This window comes from Eimeria maxima, genomic scaffold (genome assembly GCF_000499605.1).
Source record: "Eimeria maxima Weybridge genomic scaffold, Emw_scaff311, whole genome shotgun sequence".
Lineage (NCBI taxonomy): Eukaryota > Apicomplexa > Conoidasida > Eucoccidiorida > Eimeriidae > Eimeria > Eimeria maxima.
The window spans coordinates 1-18,279 of NW_013565957.1; the positions used below are offsets into that span (position 1 = coordinate 1).

At 49.3% G+C, this 18,279-nt stretch overlaps 4 protein-coding genes across 4 annotated transcripts; 2 read left to right on the forward strand and 2 right to left on the reverse strand.

The window, feature by feature from the left end:
- Positions 1-1,695: 1,695 nt before the first annotated feature.
- EMWEY_00027730 (hypothetical protein, conserved) lies at positions 1,696-3,040 on the reverse strand (the record flags this gene model as incomplete). Its single annotated transcript, XM_013481314.1, has 3 exons — positions 1,696-1,978; positions 2,217-2,284; positions 2,927-3,040. 3 exons carry the CDS (start codon positions 3,038-3,040, stop codon positions 1,696-1,698), a joined length of 465 nt encoding a protein of 154 aa, XP_013336768.1.
- Positions 3,041-4,099: 1,059 nt separating this feature from the next.
- On the forward strand, positions 4,100-5,602 carry EMWEY_00027740 (hypothetical protein, conserved; the record flags this gene model as incomplete). Its single annotated transcript, XM_013481315.1, has 5 exons — positions 4,100-4,163; positions 4,351-4,595; positions 4,698-4,742; positions 4,974-5,092; positions 5,512-5,602. 5 exons carry the CDS (start codon positions 4,100-4,102, stop codon positions 5,600-5,602), a joined length of 564 nt encoding a protein of 187 aa, XP_013336769.1.
- Positions 5,603-6,708: 1,106 nt separating this feature from the next.
- EMWEY_00027750 (cysteine proteinase, putative) lies at positions 6,709-8,444 on the reverse strand (the record flags this gene model as incomplete). The annotated part of the gene is made up of 2 exons (XM_013481316.1): positions 6,709-8,257; positions 8,431-8,444. 2 exons carry the CDS (start codon positions 8,442-8,444, stop codon positions 6,709-6,711), a joined length of 1,563 nt encoding a protein of 520 aa, XP_013336770.1.
- Positions 8,445-11,001: 2,557 nt separating this feature from the next.
- Positions 11,002-17,640, forward strand: EMWEY_00027760 (helicase conserved C-terminal domain-containing protein, putative; the record flags this gene model as incomplete). Its single annotated transcript, XM_013481317.1, has 7 exons — positions 11,002-11,260; positions 11,508-12,992; positions 13,142-14,400; positions 14,674-14,744; positions 15,148-15,915; positions 16,266-16,372; positions 17,306-17,640. The coding sequence occupies 7 exons, from the start codon at positions 11,002-11,004 to the stop codon at positions 17,638-17,640; spliced, it is 4,284 nt and encodes a 1,427-aa protein (XP_013336771.1).
- Positions 17,641-18,279: the final 639 nt, after the last annotated feature.

Genomic DNA, 18,279 nt, shown 5'->3' on the forward strand with positions numbered 1-18,279 from the left:
TGGGAATCTCGCTGATTTCCGTGATGAGCAAACTGCGAACGCATCCCTTATCGCTCTGACAAAGGCCTTTATGGACTAAAACTGCTTAATTAGCGTTTCCGATGACGACATCAGAATCCATGTCCTATGAATCATTTTTGATTACTCCCATTGCTGAAACGGAGGTTCGCCAAATCTTGTAGATGATCATTGTATATGTATGCATATATGCAGAATGGATTAACAGAGCAAGCAGGGTATCTGCGTGGCTTGGTTAAGCGAATAATACTGCTTTAAATCTGTGCCACGTTAAAACAACTGCTGAGAGCCATGCAGGCGTTGATGCTACCGGAGGGGGTTGCGGAGTACTCCTCGGCGTTCAGCTACATCCATTTCACCTCACACTGTCTATCTGACGAAGGCACTTTGTGTTCTGCCACTGATAAGGATGATAACATTTTGTTCCTCTCTCTGAACCGTTGTTGAGGAATTACTGTCGCAACTCCTGACATCTGCTGGCAGTGTGTATGTGTGCATACATTTCGCTGGAGCAAGGGGCGCAGCGGTTGTAGGATGAAAAGTATATTGTTCCTCTCTCTGATTTACCCTTGAGGAGTTACTGTCGCAACTACTGAAGGAGGATGCTGCTACACTCTCTTGATTTTTTCAGTAGAGGTTTAACATGCTTTATGTTTGTGCCCTTGAGGCATCGGGAATTGATTCAGAGATAAGGGCAACAAAAAAAAGTGTGCACTTTGATGCGCGCTGTTTGGTTATTTGGTACAACTACAATTACCTATGTTGAAAGATTTGTTTTGTTGTTGTGGAATATCCTTAGAGATAGGTTAGTATTCCAGTTGATTTTTAGACTGCCGATGGCCCTATGCTCGGGAGACGGACCGTATACGTAGGCTAGTTACACACATTACTCTGCATGGATGTCTTTAAAGTTGCAAGCAACAACATTAGTTGTCGGACTTGAGGGTTGTTGGTATGGAGCGGTAGCTGGGTCCCACTGAACCTTCGTAGCGTTTAGGCAAAGTATCAGTTGCACATCGGGTGGTTTGTAAGGGGAAATACATCTAATCAATGAAGAAGCGCCTTAAGGATGACTCCACAACGCTTGGCTTCCGAAAGCATTACTTGTGGAAACCAGTTCAAACCAGTTATCCCTGTCTGATGGCGTTGCATATTACGGTATCGTTGGCGCACCGTTTAATAGCAGTTTACCAGCGTCTCTCGGAGCTGCTGTACTCCAGTCGGGGTAAACTATCTGCGAATATTTCATACATGAGGTTGATACGACTTTCCCTGCGGTATTGTTGTTCGTCGCTTGTGTCCTTTCAGGCTTGAAATTTAAAAAGACCTTGTGGGCCGTTCAATGGTAGCGTTCTGCAATTTTAGAGTAGCCCTAAAGTTGCATGGATGACTGCTTTGTGACATGGGCTGACACTTGGTGATGGAGGCAACACAACCGCAGAAAAATACATTGGAGGGCATATTTGAGTGGTAGCTAGAAGAAAGGCTCGGAGTGGAAAAGTATCGCCTCCCGTGGCGGGGTAATGCAACTGTTATGTAGTAAACATGCACTACGTTTTAACGGTGGCAAAGGAGTGAAGACGTAACGAATTCAGTCGACACGGTTGTAATGCAACTGTTATGTAGTAAACATGCACTACGTTTTAACGGTGGCAAAGGAGTGAAGACGTAACGAATTCAGTCGACACGGTTTTGAGAAAGGTGGGTTTTCTCCTGAAGAGTGGAGTTATTCTTCTTCGGTAAAAGCCTCGTCGGCTTCGGCGTAACCCGCGTTACTTTTGGGACGAAACGAGCTGGCTCAGATGCTCTGTTGTAACTACTCGGTGTTGCAGTTGCTTGTTTTGGTGAGGACTCCTTAACCTCCGGCTGAGGTTGAGGAGGTTCTTCTCGAGGCTTTTCCTGTTCCTGCGTTTGTTCAAGTACCCTTTCACATTCTGCTTCTAGTCGTGCGCACTCCTTCCTGCAAAGCGGCAGCAGCAACATTCCACACGTCGACGTAGCCAACCATGCACCTGTATGTCCTGTATTATATCCCCAGGGTAGTGGAAAATGTGGCGACCCTTTGTTGATTCAGAAATTGATGGAGACAAAATCAACTTCTTTTTTAACTTAATCGCGTAGTGTCAAAAAAACACGGAAACTTTTTTTTTATAAAAGTTTATTTTCCCGTCTATTTGGCGACAACGACCCTAGCTTACAGAATAGACTCTAGTTTCATGCCCGTTTCTGCGCTCAGCGACTCCGCATTTTTCGCGTGGATAGAGGCCTATGAGACAGAAATAAACGCAGGTTAATATACAGGCTCATTGCAGGCTAAAGAATGCCGGTCGATACAACTCCAGCAAGCCGCTAGAGCAATTCATACAAGTTGAGGCAAAGGCATCGGTTTCTACCACAGGGCGGTGCCACAATTTGTGCAGACTGCATAGGGTGCAGTACAGGAATAAACATGAGACGAAGGAGACTAAGTCGTTTAAGAATGACGGAACTGGCTTTGGCAGGCCCTTCGAATCTTCCGATAAGCAACCCCGTTGTGTTCTGCACTGCCTAACTCCTTCACGTTCGCTGTACTGGCAACAGCAGTGAACTGCTCGGATGTCTTCCCAAATGACGTTTGTTGCACTGGCAACTTCAAGAGACTGCTACGGTGTCCTGCCAGATGCACAGGCCAACTTTCGTGAGAACCGCACCCTAAATAAACGAACGCGTACGATGGCTTCCGACTGGAAATGCCGGTACTTTTTACATTGCGCTATTGTTGTTACAAAGGCTTTAATACGAGGTGAGGTGCCAAAACAGCTACAAGCTACCAGTAAGTGCATTTTGCGACCCAGAAACTGAGACTTCTTATACAGCCACTGAACTTTGCATAGATGCAATTTTTAGATTAGGGTTGTGGGGATCATACTAGTGCGGTTAAGTCGGCAGCAAGCAGAAATGGGTCTTGCTTGTCTTCTTCCCTTTCCTCGACTGATGTAGTACAAGGATCGTTGGTCCCTAAAGATGCCTCTGCTACCTCCATTTGCTTTGCACCTGCACGTTCCGCTGCGCTCCTCCAAGACCACCACTCCTTTGTAATAACTGACGCTGGGGCTAGCTAGGAATCCGTTCTCTTCAGACGCCCTTCTTGAGAGTGTCTACGGTAGCCACACTGAGTGCCCTCAATGGAAGTATCACCGGAAAATGTCCTCCGGAATTGTTGGAAGCCCCTGCTTATAGACACGAGTGCTACCGCTGGTTTTGTTGGCACTATGTTAAAGAATTGCGGGCTTAAAGGAAAAAGCAACCACAGTGTCACATGGGTTGAGCAACTTAAAGGCATTTCCCCATTAAGCATGCACTCTGATGGATAAGCGGTGCGTATGGTGTGTGGAGGTGTGGTCGGTTAAGTTCTTCCTCAATACAATGTAATAACTCAGTATGAATATGCTGCTGAGCTGAGAGGCCATGCCCTTGAAAACATTTTGGCTCATAGAAGGAATATAGCAATATATTTTTATATTCCTTCTGTTGAAAATAGGTGGCGTCGTTTCTTCTTCGTCTGTGCATGCCTGTTGCATCGGGGTTGACCAGCCGAATTTCTTGCGTTGGCCCTGAAAGCCGCTTGATTGAATGTTCACTCTCCGTCACTGCTTCAAAAGAAGCAAAAGGTGGATTTCATTTATTTCCCCCAGTATATATAAGAAGTCATTAACATCGTTCTATTCGTTCCCACTTGATTCTGCGAAGCGAGTGGTTCTCTTGAGGCAGCCATCGATTGACTGCCTGCCCGCCCACACTGTTCCCACACTCACATTGCCCCGTGGATGGATGCAGGCCTGACCCTCCTTGCTTGATTAAATATATTTTTTAGGGCGCGTAAGCTCCTTCAGGTATTTTCCTTCAGCAGTTTCCTCCCGGTCGTTTGTTTACCGTGTTGGCGCACCAAAGGCCATTTCCCATGATCAGAGATTCCATGGGTTCGTCACACTAGAGATGCCTTCAGCAAGGGAGTGTCTATCTCCATAGAAACTCCTAAATGATCGTCAAAGAGTCGCAACCACTCGAGCGGGCGCCTGCAGTTTTTTAGACCGTCGGCACGATGGTTTCATCGGTGTGTGTTTGGCTATTTTGCTGCCTCGTTCTCCTCACCAGACCCTCTTATGGTCAGCCGCAACATCAGAAATCCCTTTTGAATCGCAGCTGTATGGGAGAGACCCCTTCTTGCGATGACGCCCAAATAAATCTGGGGAGGAGTTCAGGGTTTGTGGTAAACGGTCGAACAACCAGTAGATGCATATTGTTATACTAGTACATATATTTTTGTACGTGGCATGTGGCTTGTGGCATCAGGCTTATCCCACCAGGCCAGAGCAAAGGAAGATATCCTCACCAATGGTTCTGCTGAACCCCTGCCGCCCGCCGGCTCCCCTCTTGTTGCCCGCGTACACCTACACACGGGAAGTATCAGTGAGGTGCCAGATGCCCCCACGGACAGTTCTCTAACTCAGCAGGCCGGTGGCCCTGAAGGCGAGAATGCAAAACGAGAAGAGCCCTCTCAGGCTCCAGCAACCGCAGACCCTTTCTCTGCTTTGCAGGTAAGCGCCCAACCTGCGCCTTACAGTGGAATTTCACGAACTCCTTAGCGGAGCTTGCAGCATTTAAGCTGTATACACATTGTGGGCTGCTCCTATCTGCAGACTTCCCAGGGCAAAGAAGGCGAAGAATGCTCCTGCGTCTTTGCGGTAAGGCAGGGTTTAGGAGGTGTATGCCTGCACAACAAGAGCAGCATCAGCAGCAGCATAACTAGCAGAGTTGGGCCCTACTTGAACAACTGGAAAGAGGCTGCGGTGGATGTGTGTCTGTGTGTGTGTGTGTGTGTGTGTGTGTGTGTGTGTGTGTGTGTTTGTGTGTATTTGTGCAACATTGTGGTTACAATATATGCGGGTCAAACGAACAAATATGTTTCATTTCAGGGATCCTGCCTCTACAAAGGAGCATGCCTTTGGATTGCCGGCTGCTTGTCTTTCGCGGTTCTTGCATTCTTGTTCTTCGTTGCCTGGGGTCTGCAGTGGGTGGTGGCAATTCCCGCAGAGTAGGCAAATTCACGACGGCCCCTCAAACAGACACCAAGAAGAGCCCTACACTAAGATGTCAAATACACTCTAATTCAACCCCCCTAACAGCCTCTAGATAAGACCCCAAACACCAACCCGCCTTATCTACACTAGACTGCAAACGCTCAACTCATCTTAAAACAAGCATTGAAGATAGAAACAAAGGCTTTGACCTGAAAGCGAGATATAATTCACGCAAAAGTACACTGCGTGGAGCGAACGGACAGACAGACTCGTCGACGGTGGTCTCTGCCTACCTCAGTATACAGACAGTGGCCAGTTTGAATGTCATGATATTCATGTTGGTGTGTTCATCGAGTGCAAAGCTCACAGGGAGTACAATAAAATGCAAATTTAGCATATTTGTCTATTAGCTGTTTCGGTCTCTGTCCTGCAGGTGGATCCTGGCCAAGAAACCTTTTCGCGAAGGCAAAGTGAAAAGCGAATCCCCTCAGCCCACCAACACCGCATCACTTCTGCAAGATTAGGTGCTTATAATCTACGCGTGTAGAGATTTTTACTGTGTGAGTGCCTACGCACATGCGTGAATCCTGCTGAATTAATCAACATAAAATGTGGACAATTGAACGCGCAGTAGACGGCGGAATCTTCTGCTCTACTCGTTGAATCCTCACCAGCAAGTTCATCAACAGCGCGAACTTCCTACTCTGTATAACCACCTGGTGATTTGCCCTACAACTGAGGGGTTCCATATGAACTGAAGGCTGCATGCCAGACGTACACGGTGTCCCTGCAGATAACACTGCTCCTCGCTAGTTACTTTTGGTGTAGTGTAATTATTGTAGCGTTTCTAGCGTCCAAGACCTGCCGCTGGCCCGCACTGTTTGGAGTAGCAGGAGGACCGCCCCATTGTGAATGGAGGTTTTTGGAGCATAGTGCAGTGCATTGGACTCCAGTGGAGCGTTCGCCCGGGCGAGTACTTGCATGCTCAACAGGCGAATTTTAAGGCGAATATTTAAGCGCTGTTCGTGAATATCCATGCACAAACTCGACAGTCACAATGACACGAATACCCTGTCTGGCTCGAAGGCCTAGTTCGTAGGGAAGTGCAGCTGTCACCCTAGATCTAAAAATATCGCAATTTCCCCTTTACGTCTCAACTTCTAGCCAAGCAAATATTGATGATAATTCTGTCAAAAAAAAAGCAATTTCGTGGCGACAAATGGGGCGGAGGATTTGTCACCTGTTTCAAGGGCCCTGTGTAACGACCCCTCACAACAGGGGCACGCGACAGGTTGCAATGTTGCAGACGGGTCATATTTTCCGTCTACTCCGAATATGGGAACTGCTGTGCTATCATCACTAGAAGCTGCCGTTGGCGGCCTCTACACATCACACACACTGCAACAACTTCTTACTGCGGGGCCGTTGACAAACACTGTGAACGTTCAATATGGAACCACATACCTGTGCATGCACAATGTGTACATCACAACCGCCATCGCTGGATGTGGCTTGCTCTCCCTCCACTTCTGCAACTCTCGGGGCAAAAAGCGGCACCGCGCATATGCATGAAGCTCCAAGGGCTGGTTTTACCCCCTGGAACGCTGGGTTTACGATGAGTTGCTCGAGTTCATAAATCCTGTGCTGACTGTTGCAAGAAAGGATTTAGGTTTGTAGGTACTCTTGGCTCGCCTCCGCAAAACTCCTTATCAATGCCAGCCTCCCCCATCTGTATTTTGAAGGTGCCCTTATCTCCCCAGTACTCGTTCCAGCTGTTGACAGCTAGCCAGTAGTCCCTGCCCTCTTCACTGCCATAGCCAATCACTTTTACCGCGTGACCACCCATGGGGATGCCGGTGACGTGATGATACACCCCCTTTTTGTACATGAGGAAGTCTTCGAAGACTAAGAAGGCTCCTGTGAGTGTTCCGTTTTCCTTGAGCTCCTTCTTGATGTGGTCGCGGCCCTCTACACTGTATGAAGTGGAGGCGAAGTGCAGATCGTCCTTAAAAGGATGAACTTTCGTGGTGTACTCCACCTCCTCGCAGTCTTTCCTGCACTTGGGAGCCTTGGGAAGGGGCCCATCGCACTGGGGGTAAGGCCCGTCGGAGTGGTGCTGACAGAAAGGCACTTCGTAGGGCCAGCAGGTCTTGCCCTTGTGCAGCTCATTGAAGTCGCCTCCAGTCACCACTCCATCGTTTGCAAACCACCGCCAAGCCATGCGGGGCTGCCCCCCGCTGCACCCAAAAGACAAGCAATGGAGCAGGTCACAGCAAGAAGTGGTGTGCTGCGGAGACAGCATTTCCGAGTGCTTGCCGCTTGTCTTGATACAGAACCGATCGTTGAGAGCTTCCGTGCTGGCGAACGCCCAACAAGAGCCGCAGTCTCCCTGGTCTCTCACATGTCCTATGATGTCTTTGCAGTCAGGAAACGCCTCCCGTGCATCGAAGTTTGCCTCCTCCTCCCCTTGTTCCCCCGTTTGCAGTTCAAATCTCTTCACTGGAAGCGGGTCCCCCAAAGGCACAGCAGGCTTCTCTGGATCTTCGTACCAGCTAAGATACGTCCCCATCAGCCTCTTCGCATCCTTGATACTGTGGTACTTAAACCTCGGCGAGACCTCCGCCTCCCAGCTCACAGCCAGCTCGGGGTTGTTGCCTTTTTCGGCAGCTGACAACTTCATGCGCTGCATCTTCAGCCGCAAATGCCGCAGCGCCGCGTTGCTCACAGCCGGGCGGCTGCTCCAGAACTCGCCTTCTGCAAGAGTCTTCAAGACTGGGCCGTGGATGGGGGTGTTTGCACCGCTGTGCTCGGCTGCCTCGTTCACGAGGTCATTCACATGGCGCCTAAAATGATCTCTCCACAGCTTCATCGCGTCTTCGTCCCCTAGTAGAAACGGCAGCAGCTCTTCGGCCTCCTCAGGCTCCCCCTTCAACACGCGGCGGCAGCGGGCACCCCCTTCTCCCTGAGTCCGCAATCCAATCCTGCCGCACCGCTGCAGCTCACGGCCGTTTCTCAACTCGTGTGCAGTGTCTTCCAGAATCCGCGAAAATATCATGTCGATGGCGGTGCCCAGTGTGTGCCGCTCATTACCAGGGCCTTCGGAGCTCCCAAGCACTGCACTCAGGCCGGGAAAACCCACAAGAACGGCCAAAGAAAAGAATACTCGAGTCATTGCCATCCTAACAAAAGCGGAACACAACACAAAGCAGCCTCAAAGAAACCATAACATCGACTCCAGTAACCCCCAAAACATACACTATGTGCAGGTGCTAGCGCACCGTGAACTATGCAGGTGAGCGGTTATAGAAGGTGCTTTAGAACAAATCACATGGTATGTGTGTTGCTTGCGCACTTGTTAAAAGGCATAACGGATAACAGGCAGAAGACAGATTCCTGTTGGTGAAGCTGGCACAGACCGACGCATGCAGGTTCACCACTCCGCTGTACAGTGTTGGGTGAGATTTTGCAGCCAAAAACTACGATTCTTAGCCAAATGAATGAGAAGTAGGTGATAATAACGAGGAGACATGAACAAAGCCCAGTAGTTTTCATGGAGGTTCACCTGCAACAGCACGTGCTTCCAGCGTATGTCGCGAGACGTGTCAGTGTGTGGTGGTGTTGTACAAGGCGTGCTCGTGACCACCCACGCTGGCAGCCCTTAGTTGGCATTCAGCTCAAATGATGTACCATGAAGGTACTTATGAATTTTAATAAATGTACCATCCCATCATCAGAATCTCCGTGTTGCTTCTGTGTGGAACGGCTCGTTAAAAGAGGTGCGCACAGAAGAAATGCCGCATGTTGTTCGCGGTGGGAGATTCCAACGTGTATGGGTTGCTGTCAAGCATGCATCAAGACGATAACAGCTTCCCTCTGTCTTCAGTTAAAATGTGTACAAGCAGAGGGACGTAATTAGTAGGAGAGTCAATGATTGCTCGTCGTCTGGACACGAATCCAGACTGTGGGGTTGCATGTTTCTTGGCCTGTACACGGTGTTAGGTTGGGGCACGTAGCTATACCTTCCTGCAGGCTGTATAGGAAGGGCCAGCGAGGTACAGGTGTCTGTTTAGCAACTTTCTGTAGTGTGTTAGCGCATACCGTGCCCAATGTTTGGTTACACTTCCTTACTCGATTGCCTTGTAGCAGCAGATGCAGGCAAGTGTGGTACTCCTCAAGGTAAGGTGCCTCCTCTACACAAAAGCCATGTGGTTTGTGTCAGTTTGCAAGATAGTTAGGGTCGCAACCGCCTTCTGATAAACCCTTGCTTAGGCCGGTTGGAACCCTAAAAGCATACGATTGTAATCTGGTAAAGTCGGGGGCTACATTTACATATGGTAAACCCATCCTAGTTGGGGCAGTTGATAAATATGGATTTTGCCACGCTTTATCCAGCAGGAGTAATTAAAGTGGTTTGATGCCCTACGTTGTGAGGAATGTGATTATTATAGACGTGCACTCTTCTTGCCTTCGACCTCCCTGGTCTAAACCTAACCACCTTCGTCTTACCCAACGATAGGCCAGGCGGTTGGAAGCTAGTTCCATACGCTTGCAGTTGAGCAAATCCATATACAGCTAGCAATAGCGCTGGAATATATGAAGAAAGCGGAAAAAGGGAAGGCAAGAAAATGCGACAGGAAACTTTCAGCATTCACTTCCATTTCTGGAAAGTTGTTTTCTATGGTTTAGCAGGCTCTCTAAAGCACGCAGGCGGACACGCAGGTGCAGTAATTCTCCATGCATTGGACGTTGGGACGTTCACGAGCCTGAGGGAAGTCGCCAAACTTCCTTGAAGACCTTTGTGGGGCACAATCAAGTGAAGGGCTTAGCGTGCAAATTCCCTCCAAGAGCAACCAGCCTCAGATTCACTGACCACACGTCCTAGGCTCAGCAGCAGAAGGGCGTGTGGTGCGGAGACGTGGAAGTCCGACGGGAGTTGCAAGTCTCCTGGCGTCAATTAACTAAGCAAAGCAGGGGAGCAGACCTCATTCCAAATTGCTGGGTGAACTAACATTGTACACAGTTGGTGAGCACTTTCGCAGCCCTCTGTGGGAAGCCTGCAGGCAACTGGAACTAGACGATGTGAAATGAATGACGTCGATTTTATCCTGTGACAATCAAGAGATACCGTGTATCTAAAACCCCGTAAGATGATAGTTGCTTGAACGCCGATAACCTCCCTCACCAGCCTGATCGCAACAACCCAATCAGCTGGAGTTGGGGAAGAGGAGAGGCCCTCAGATGAGTTGCGGTTCACCTTACTACCACACATGCGCACGCAACCAATCCTCCTTTGCCTCATGTTCTGACGCTGTATACAATTGTTGAAGGGTTCTGCTTGTATGTGGCTTGCCTACCAAGGCTGATTCAGGCTTCATATGCCAAATGAAGAGACACTGCTAACGTCAGGCAGACAAAGTGTGACGGAGGTCCTGTATCTTATCTATGGTCTGCAATTTTCAATAGTCGATGGATACGATTCAGTTCCGTTCGTCACACACATTCTTCAAAGTTCCTCAAGTGCAACTGAATTCCCTCACGAGTCCCCAAGCTTCCAGAGCACAGTGCCGAAAACCCCCGGAGCTACGGGAGAAGGGCTGTGCTGCCGGCAGGTGCAAGTCACCTCGCCTCAACCCAGGGGTTCAAGACAGCCCCACAAGCAGACACAAGCAAGGTTTCGTAGCTGGATGGTATGGTAGACAAGCCGTGAAGACTTTTGATTGAGTACTATTTGCCTACTAGGGCCGGGTAAGGGTAGCTGTGGCCACTTGAGGCCTGCCAACCCTGCACCGGCTAGGCTGCATTATGCCGCACTAAATTTCCTTTGCTGCATGAACTATTCCTGCACGCAATTGCTGAGGATTCCTGCTTGAGGGCAGGGAGGCTACTTTCGAGCAAACTGCCTGCTAAGGCCGAGCAAGGATTCATGCGCCATGCTTCAGACAGACCTGCCAACTTCAGACAGACGGTGAGTCATCCTTCGCTCATAAATCACAAATTATCGGAGCAACTTGACAATACACAGCCTTATCCCTCGTTAAAAAGGGCTAGGAGCTTATTCGCTAAGAGAAGTACTCTTGTTATGGCCTTTTGGTATGGTAAATCGATGCTACAATTTCCTCAATCCGTTGGGGGCCCACTCTGGGGGGCCCTCTGGGGGCCCTGTATCGAGGGCCTTTTCGGGGGTATATTTCTTCTTTACGTCAGTATACCTATAACGTTAAATTTTTTCGTTTCTAAATGCATTTAACACAGACTTTGACTCCTCGTGCAGATATTAGTAACGTGTAGAAGATGGCGAGACATGATTAATCCAAGCAACTGTCTCGGGGCCTTGCCTCCATTTCGTGCTGCTACCAAATGTAGTGGAAAACATGTGAATATGGTCGCATATATCCTTCATATATATTGGTATTTTCTTCTTCCATACAGTCAATACCCCGCAGCGAATCGACGGGTTGATAGTTGTGCGTTCCACTTGTGGCTTTGCTGCCGAACTCGTTGCGTTTCAGCACGAGTTTCGCCATCATTCGAACATTGGCGTCTGCCTTTTCTTTCCTTCCTCCCATGTGAAGCCTGATTTTTCTACTCGGATAGGTAAAGAACTCGCCATTGTTGAGTACAACCTCATGCAGCTGAGAGGATATACAGCACTGAGCGGGAGGTGGGGTAGACAACAGCGAGTAGAGAAAATAAGAAAACCAGCAGTTTTCTTGCGCAACACCCGGGATTCCGTGGCGTTGCTTTCGCGGTGTTTCTCGCAGTCGTTGCAACACAAACCCTCTGGGCAAATAGTTGCGGCCTTGCGCCCACAGTTGTCTGCATCAACTGATGCTTCCACTGTAGCCTTTTCTTCCCCCTTCTCCGCCCCCGTCACTCACTACGCAAATCTGCAGTGCCTGCAGACCTCGGAGCCCGTATGTAGCATTCACCCTCTGGAGCAATTGCTGCGCAGTGAGGGCCCCCACGAGCCATGGCTCCCCTTGCTGCAGGAGACCTGCAGGGGTCTCCCAATTCCCAAACAACGCGCGTGGGGGGGCTCTTACAGGGAAATAGTCATAAAGACTTTGCCGCGTCCTCTACGGCTTGAGCTAACGGAAACAGCACAGGAGGGGGTTCCAACAGCAGCTGCCGCAGTGGGAGCGGAGGAGGGATTTGGGGCAGTATCAGGGTCTCTTGTTCAGCGAGAATCCGCCTCCGCTGTGCATGCAGGTGCCATACCGCAGGAAGTCCTTCTGGGCTTGTCAAGAGGTGCAAAGATCACGCATCTGCTGCCGGTGCAGCAAGTCGCGCTGCCGCTGCTGCTGCATCCCCAGATAGATGTGTTGCTTGCAGGGCCGGCACGAACCGGTAAATCCGTTGCAGCAGCACTGGCACTTGTCTGCCACCTAATAGAAGCCATAGACGGCCAGTATACCTCTTCGCCGAGCTCCCTCAGAGCGTCAGAAGGCCTCAGAGGGGGCCTTGGGGCGAGGGGGAGGGCCGCTGGGGTCCCGGAGGTGGCGTCATTGGAGTGTATACGTGCTCTGTTCATAACTCCAACACGAGATATGGCGGTACAGACGCGGAATTTGTTGCAGGCATTGGGTCGCTACAGCGGGTTGCGCGTGGAAGTGTTGGTGGGGAGAGGCCCCGGTGAAGGGGGGTCTGGGAGGGCCCCTTGGGAGTGGTTTGAGGCTCTGTTGCATGCGCAGCCTCATGTGGTTGTCTGTACTCCTGGAAAGATGGAGGAGTTCGTTTCCTTTATGCTTGCTGCGAATTACAAGGGCTTAAAGATACCTTGCACTAGACCTCAGGCCGATACACCTCACATGCTATCGAATTGCAAATTTTTCATTATTGAAGACGCACCTCTGCAGCTGCAAGAGCCTTCCATGATGACAGCCCTGGCGAAAATGAAGGAGCTATTACCAGTGGGTGAGCGGTACTTACAACTGAAGAGAGTGGCTGTGTTTGGTTCTCGGGTCGTTAATCCCGTAGGGAGGTGCGCAAAGCACGGGGAAAGTAGGAGCGGCACCACCCGCTGCGGTTTTTGTGGTTGTCGTGGTTTTTCTTGTGTGATGCAGCTCATAAGTCTATTCTGCTCTCCAGCAGTTTGTCGTGGGAAGTTCGTGGAAGTGCCTCGCGGCTGATGAATCTTAACTCCTTCTGTCTAAACGCAGTCGAGTACTGCGAAGCCCTCACAGCTGCTCGCTTGATACCGCCCCTGCTCCCTCTATCAACGGAAGCAGGCAGCACCAATTCTGCCCAACAGCGTAGCAGCAACTGGACCTCTGCTGCGCTCAACGAACAGACAGTAAATACTGTAGAGGCTTCAGGGAGTGCGCAAGGGCCCCCCTGGCTCCTCACAAGTGGGAAAGTGGGGTCCCCCACAGAAGAAGAATGTAGTTTTCCTGATATGCCTGCACCTGAGGCTCTCAATTCCAAGAACTCTCCTCTCAGACCTCCCCTAGCTGGGGGGCCCTGTTCAGAGGGGCCCATGGGTTCTTGCAAAATCTTAGGTGGCCGTGCGAATTCGGGAGGCATTTTGCATTTGGCACACCCGCATGCATTGTGGGGCCCCAAACGCAGTGAGGAGTTTATTCGTAAGAAGAAGTTCCAGTTGGGGTTTGGAGACTCCTTGCGTTTCCCTGTAGTGGGGTGTCAGGAGCCAGAGGCACTTGAGGGCATGGGGAGACGGGTGATTGTTAGGGAGGGGTCCAACCGTTCACCAGAAGAGTTCGTGTTGTACCCGCCGGAGCTGCACGCACATTTCCTGTTTAATGCCTTTGCAAGAGAAGCGGCTGCTGCACAATCCAATGCACGTGCAGCTGAAGAGAGGGGCCTCGAAGCCGCCTCTCGAAGGGTTTTTGTCTTCTTTAACAGCGCCAGAAGTCTCCAGTTTCACTACGCGTTCTTCAAGCATTACCTTTTCCCGAATGTGAACAAAATCCTTGCTGCACAGCAGCTGCAAAAGACAGGCGAGAGGCAGCTTTGTAGCACCAACAATGCAATTAACAATAGCAGCAACAGGGGCAGCAGCAGTGGCAGAAGCAGCAACAGCAACAGCGGCAGCAGCGTCAGCAGTGTTGTTGATGCGGCATGCTTTGGAGTGTTAGAGGAGAGGGCCTGGTGGCCTGTGGGTGCCCCTCTTCCTCATTTCTTTGCCCTACACAGCCGTTTGTCAGGAGAGAAGAGGAGAGCAGTCGTCGACGCTGTTGCTTCTGAGACACCTGAATTCATAGGTGGAAAACAGCAGACGAGACACAAAGCTCTGAAAATTCTATTTTGTACTGATGTGGCGGCTGTGGGAGTGCAGCTCGGATCCCCATCTCTTCTCCTGCAGGTAGGAAAGCAGACTTCAAAAGTTGAGGCCCAAGACAAATTCGCACAATCAAAGAATCAGCCGCAACCACACCAGGCAGTCCAGGCAGCATACACAGTCCACGTACAAATGTATACATGTTCACATGCCTGCATTTGTATATGTGTACGTACGTGGAAACAAACAAGTGCGTTTATACACAGTTAAATGCGGCAGGAAAACATATCAGTACGCTTATATAAAATTAAAAGGCAAATGAACAAGAAGCTTTACAAACTGTGTTCTGCCTCACAGGTTGGGGCCCCCAAAGACACGGATCTTTACGTCCAGCGGGTTGTAAGGGCCCCCAGGTGGAGAATTCGCTGGTTTGCTGCTGCTGCTGTTGTATGGAAAGCTGGCGCACCTGTTGCTGCTAGAGGATCAGCTGCAACTGCTACCGTAGTTGGTTTTGTTGTTGTCGTAATGTCAGAAGTGCCTCAGTTACATTCTGGGAAATTCATGAGTGAACTCCCTCAAGTTTACATATAGATGACCCCGTGTTGCTAAAGCACTTGACATAATTTAGCTAGAGATTGCATTTTCTCGCTTGCTGCATCGTGATCCTCGTCTTCATATTTTCAATTCTTTGACGATATTTGCTCTGTGATCTTCTTATTGGCTAGTGGGTAATATATTGTATGCATATATTATTGTCCGTACTACTATTACTATTACAGAAACAATTCATGCATTTGCTGTTTGCGAGTGTTTGCTTGTTGGCATACACAGGCAAGGGCGCAAGCTTTTGGCTCTCAGTGACTTAGACGGGCATTTCTTGTTTGAAGCATATAAGGAGGGTCTTCCGCTCCAGGAGTTGTCTGCTGCTGAGACGTTACAGCTGCTGCAGCCTAATCCGTTGCTTGCTGCTGCCATGGGTGCCGATGAGGGGGTCCAATCATACAGACAAGCTGCTAACCGCCTCGCCGCTGCTCTTTCGGCAGCGCACACAAGCAGCAACGAGCATCATGCTGCTGGTGCTGGAGCTCCTGTTGCTGATTCTGATGCGGCAGCCTGTGCTGCCGATGTTGCAGCTCCTGCAGCTGCCACTTCAGCTCCTGCTTCTGCTGGTGCTTCAACTGCAGAGACAGGCACATTTTCTGTTGCAGATACTGCTCCTGCCGGCGCTTCTGTGGCGGCGCATGCATCAGAAACTGCTGCAGTTCCTGTTGCGGCGGCAGCTACCACCGCAGATCTCCGGAGGCCTCCTGTTCCTTGCGAAGGGGAGAAGACGTGTACCAGTGATTCGCATTTGTCCAAACACTCTTTGGTTGCAAGTACCTCACAGAACTCGCCAGATAGCTTTTGCGGGAGGGAAAACGGGGACCAAATACCCCACGAGAGGGTTAGCGGGGGTTCCCTAATGACGGCGGTGGGCCCCTTGGTGGGCCACCGTCCTGTTTGGGAAGATAAGGGGCCCCTGAGGGCCTCTTGTGAGCTAATGTACCGGTCCTTGTTGGGTTGGTACGCCATGCAGTGCAACCGCCTTAAATATCAAAAGTGAGACAAAGTTGTTCTTGCTTCGTTCTCTCTTGGCATTTGCATGCTCTGAGCATCAGTATTTACTATGCTTTCATCTTGTTTGCACGTGCTGCTCTTCATATTTATTTTTCGTTTTCCGCTTATTTGTCTCTTCTGGTTTTCGTGTTTGCAGTTAAGGTGTTCAGTGTTTGTCGTTTTTGTATTCGTTTCAGTTTATATTCGTGCTTTGCTTATTTTTGCTTGCTGATGTGCACGTTCTTCCTCTTCCCCCTCTGTTTTCTTGCTCGTTCGTTTGTTCCTTGCTTAGCAGTCTGTTTTTCTATATTTGTCTCTTTTTCTTTCGTTGGTGTTCGTGTTTTCTGTACAAGATGGCAGGTGCCTTCCTTCATCAACGCAATCTTGTTGTCATTTGGCGTTGAGGCCCCTGCTGTGACGAAGCAAATGGCGGCAAGGCTGCAGCTGCTGGCAGCTCCTGGTGGGTGTCTGTGTCTGTCAGTCCCTATTCGTTCAATAGAACAGTTCGTTTATATTCGGCAATAGCGACTGTGCATGGTTATTTTTATGCACATCGTGCGATTGTTCTCTGTTGCCTGTGGCGGACATGAAGCTTGTTACAAAAATTCATCGGAAGTGGCTATTTACAGTGCTTGCCTCTTTTTCCCAGTGGTTCGCCCCGTGGCCTTGGTGTGCACATATGTATAATCTGTACACATTTGTTCTGACGCCAACAAGAGCGCATTGTCTGTCTCTTCCCGTCAATGTGGAGGGGTTATCCGCCTCCCTTTAGTGAATGCGTGTCCTTACGCCTGCATTGGAACTCTAGAAACGTTTTCTCTACTTCCTGCACCACTGTGTCCTCTACTCCTGCAATGTAAATATCGACATTGTTAGGGGGGCGTGAGGGATATATATTGTTGCTCCTTCACCATGTTTAGATTTGCCGGCGTCCTCCTTGAAATGCAATTATAAAGGCACCAGAAACAGGGTTGAAGCCAAAACTCAAATTTGAGACAGTCCAGCCCTAGGGATTAGGGAATACGGCTATGGCAATGGCTTGGCATTGAGCATTCACTCTAAAAGACTGAGGTTGAAGGCAGTTAGCGTGATGTTTAGCACCACAACTGTAAATTTTACCTGTATTGAAATCCATTTTGTGTGCGATTTCGTGTGTTGTTATATATATGTATTTATGTGCATATGTTGATGTGTGGCGATTGTTGTGTACGTATGCTTGCGTTTGTGCTTGTTCCTGTTGAGGATCTAGGGCGTATGGTTACGTATTAATGCTTTAATGCTTTATTGGTTTATGTGCTAACCAGTCTGCGTGTGTGTATGCATTGAGACCCTTTTTTTCATGTTTTATCTCTGCGTATATGCGTTTCTGTTAATGCGTCTATGGGTACTTCAGGGTTAACGGTGGACTATTACGCCGCCACAAAGACAGAGTTGTTGGCTTGTTTGCCTTCATGTGCCGGCTTTCGTTCTCGTTACCGCCAGCTGCGTTTAGAGAAGCCCCTCGAAGAGGCTGTCTATGCAGCGTATGATTCCTGGGGAGGAGAGAGCTCACCCAGAACCGCAGCAGAAGCCAAAGAAGCAAATCAAAAGGACAAGGGGATCATCGATCTAGAAACATGTAGCGATACGGAGTGTACAGACATCCCAGCCTTTGCAAAACAAAAGCTATACCCCCCAAAAGTGCCTTGGGAATTCGGTCAAAAGAGCAGTAGGCGAACAGCGCAGTAATGCCTTTGCAAACGTCGCGAGACATGGCAAAGCCGAGTTTTGCGTGGATGTACACAGAAAAGTGCAGTTAATATTCGTGTGTCGGAAGTTAGCTAGACAAGCAGGACCCGCAAATAGAGACACAATCAGCTAGCAAGTGCAGATACATAGAAAGGTAAACAGAGCAAAATGAAGCTTGTGCTTGAGACGGCACAGAACGCAAACCTAATTTGTGTGCGCAATGGCATACCGAGTAAGAGGGAAGAGTTCAGAGGAAATAGAGCAGCTACGACGGCAAAAGGATAGAAACAAAAGGCCGCGGTTATAGCGGTTAAGGCAAAAGCATGGGGACTGCACGCTTGTATTAAAATAGTAGCTTCCTGAAAAGCGCTGCTTATGAACACAGGCAGGGATTAACTCTACAATATCTAAGTACTACAATGTAGTACAGTGGAATACTGTTTACTAGTGCTGCGTTATAGTATTTAGAATATTGCACTAGCATTATAGTAAAATAGACGGTAATATGTCGCCGTAATGCATGCACCGTACACTGTACTGTGGGCTAATATTGTACAAAGTTATATCTTTTTGTTCTATATTGTATTATGTCTCAAGAATAAACGCAGAACTGCAACTAGAGAGAAGTGGGAAATTACA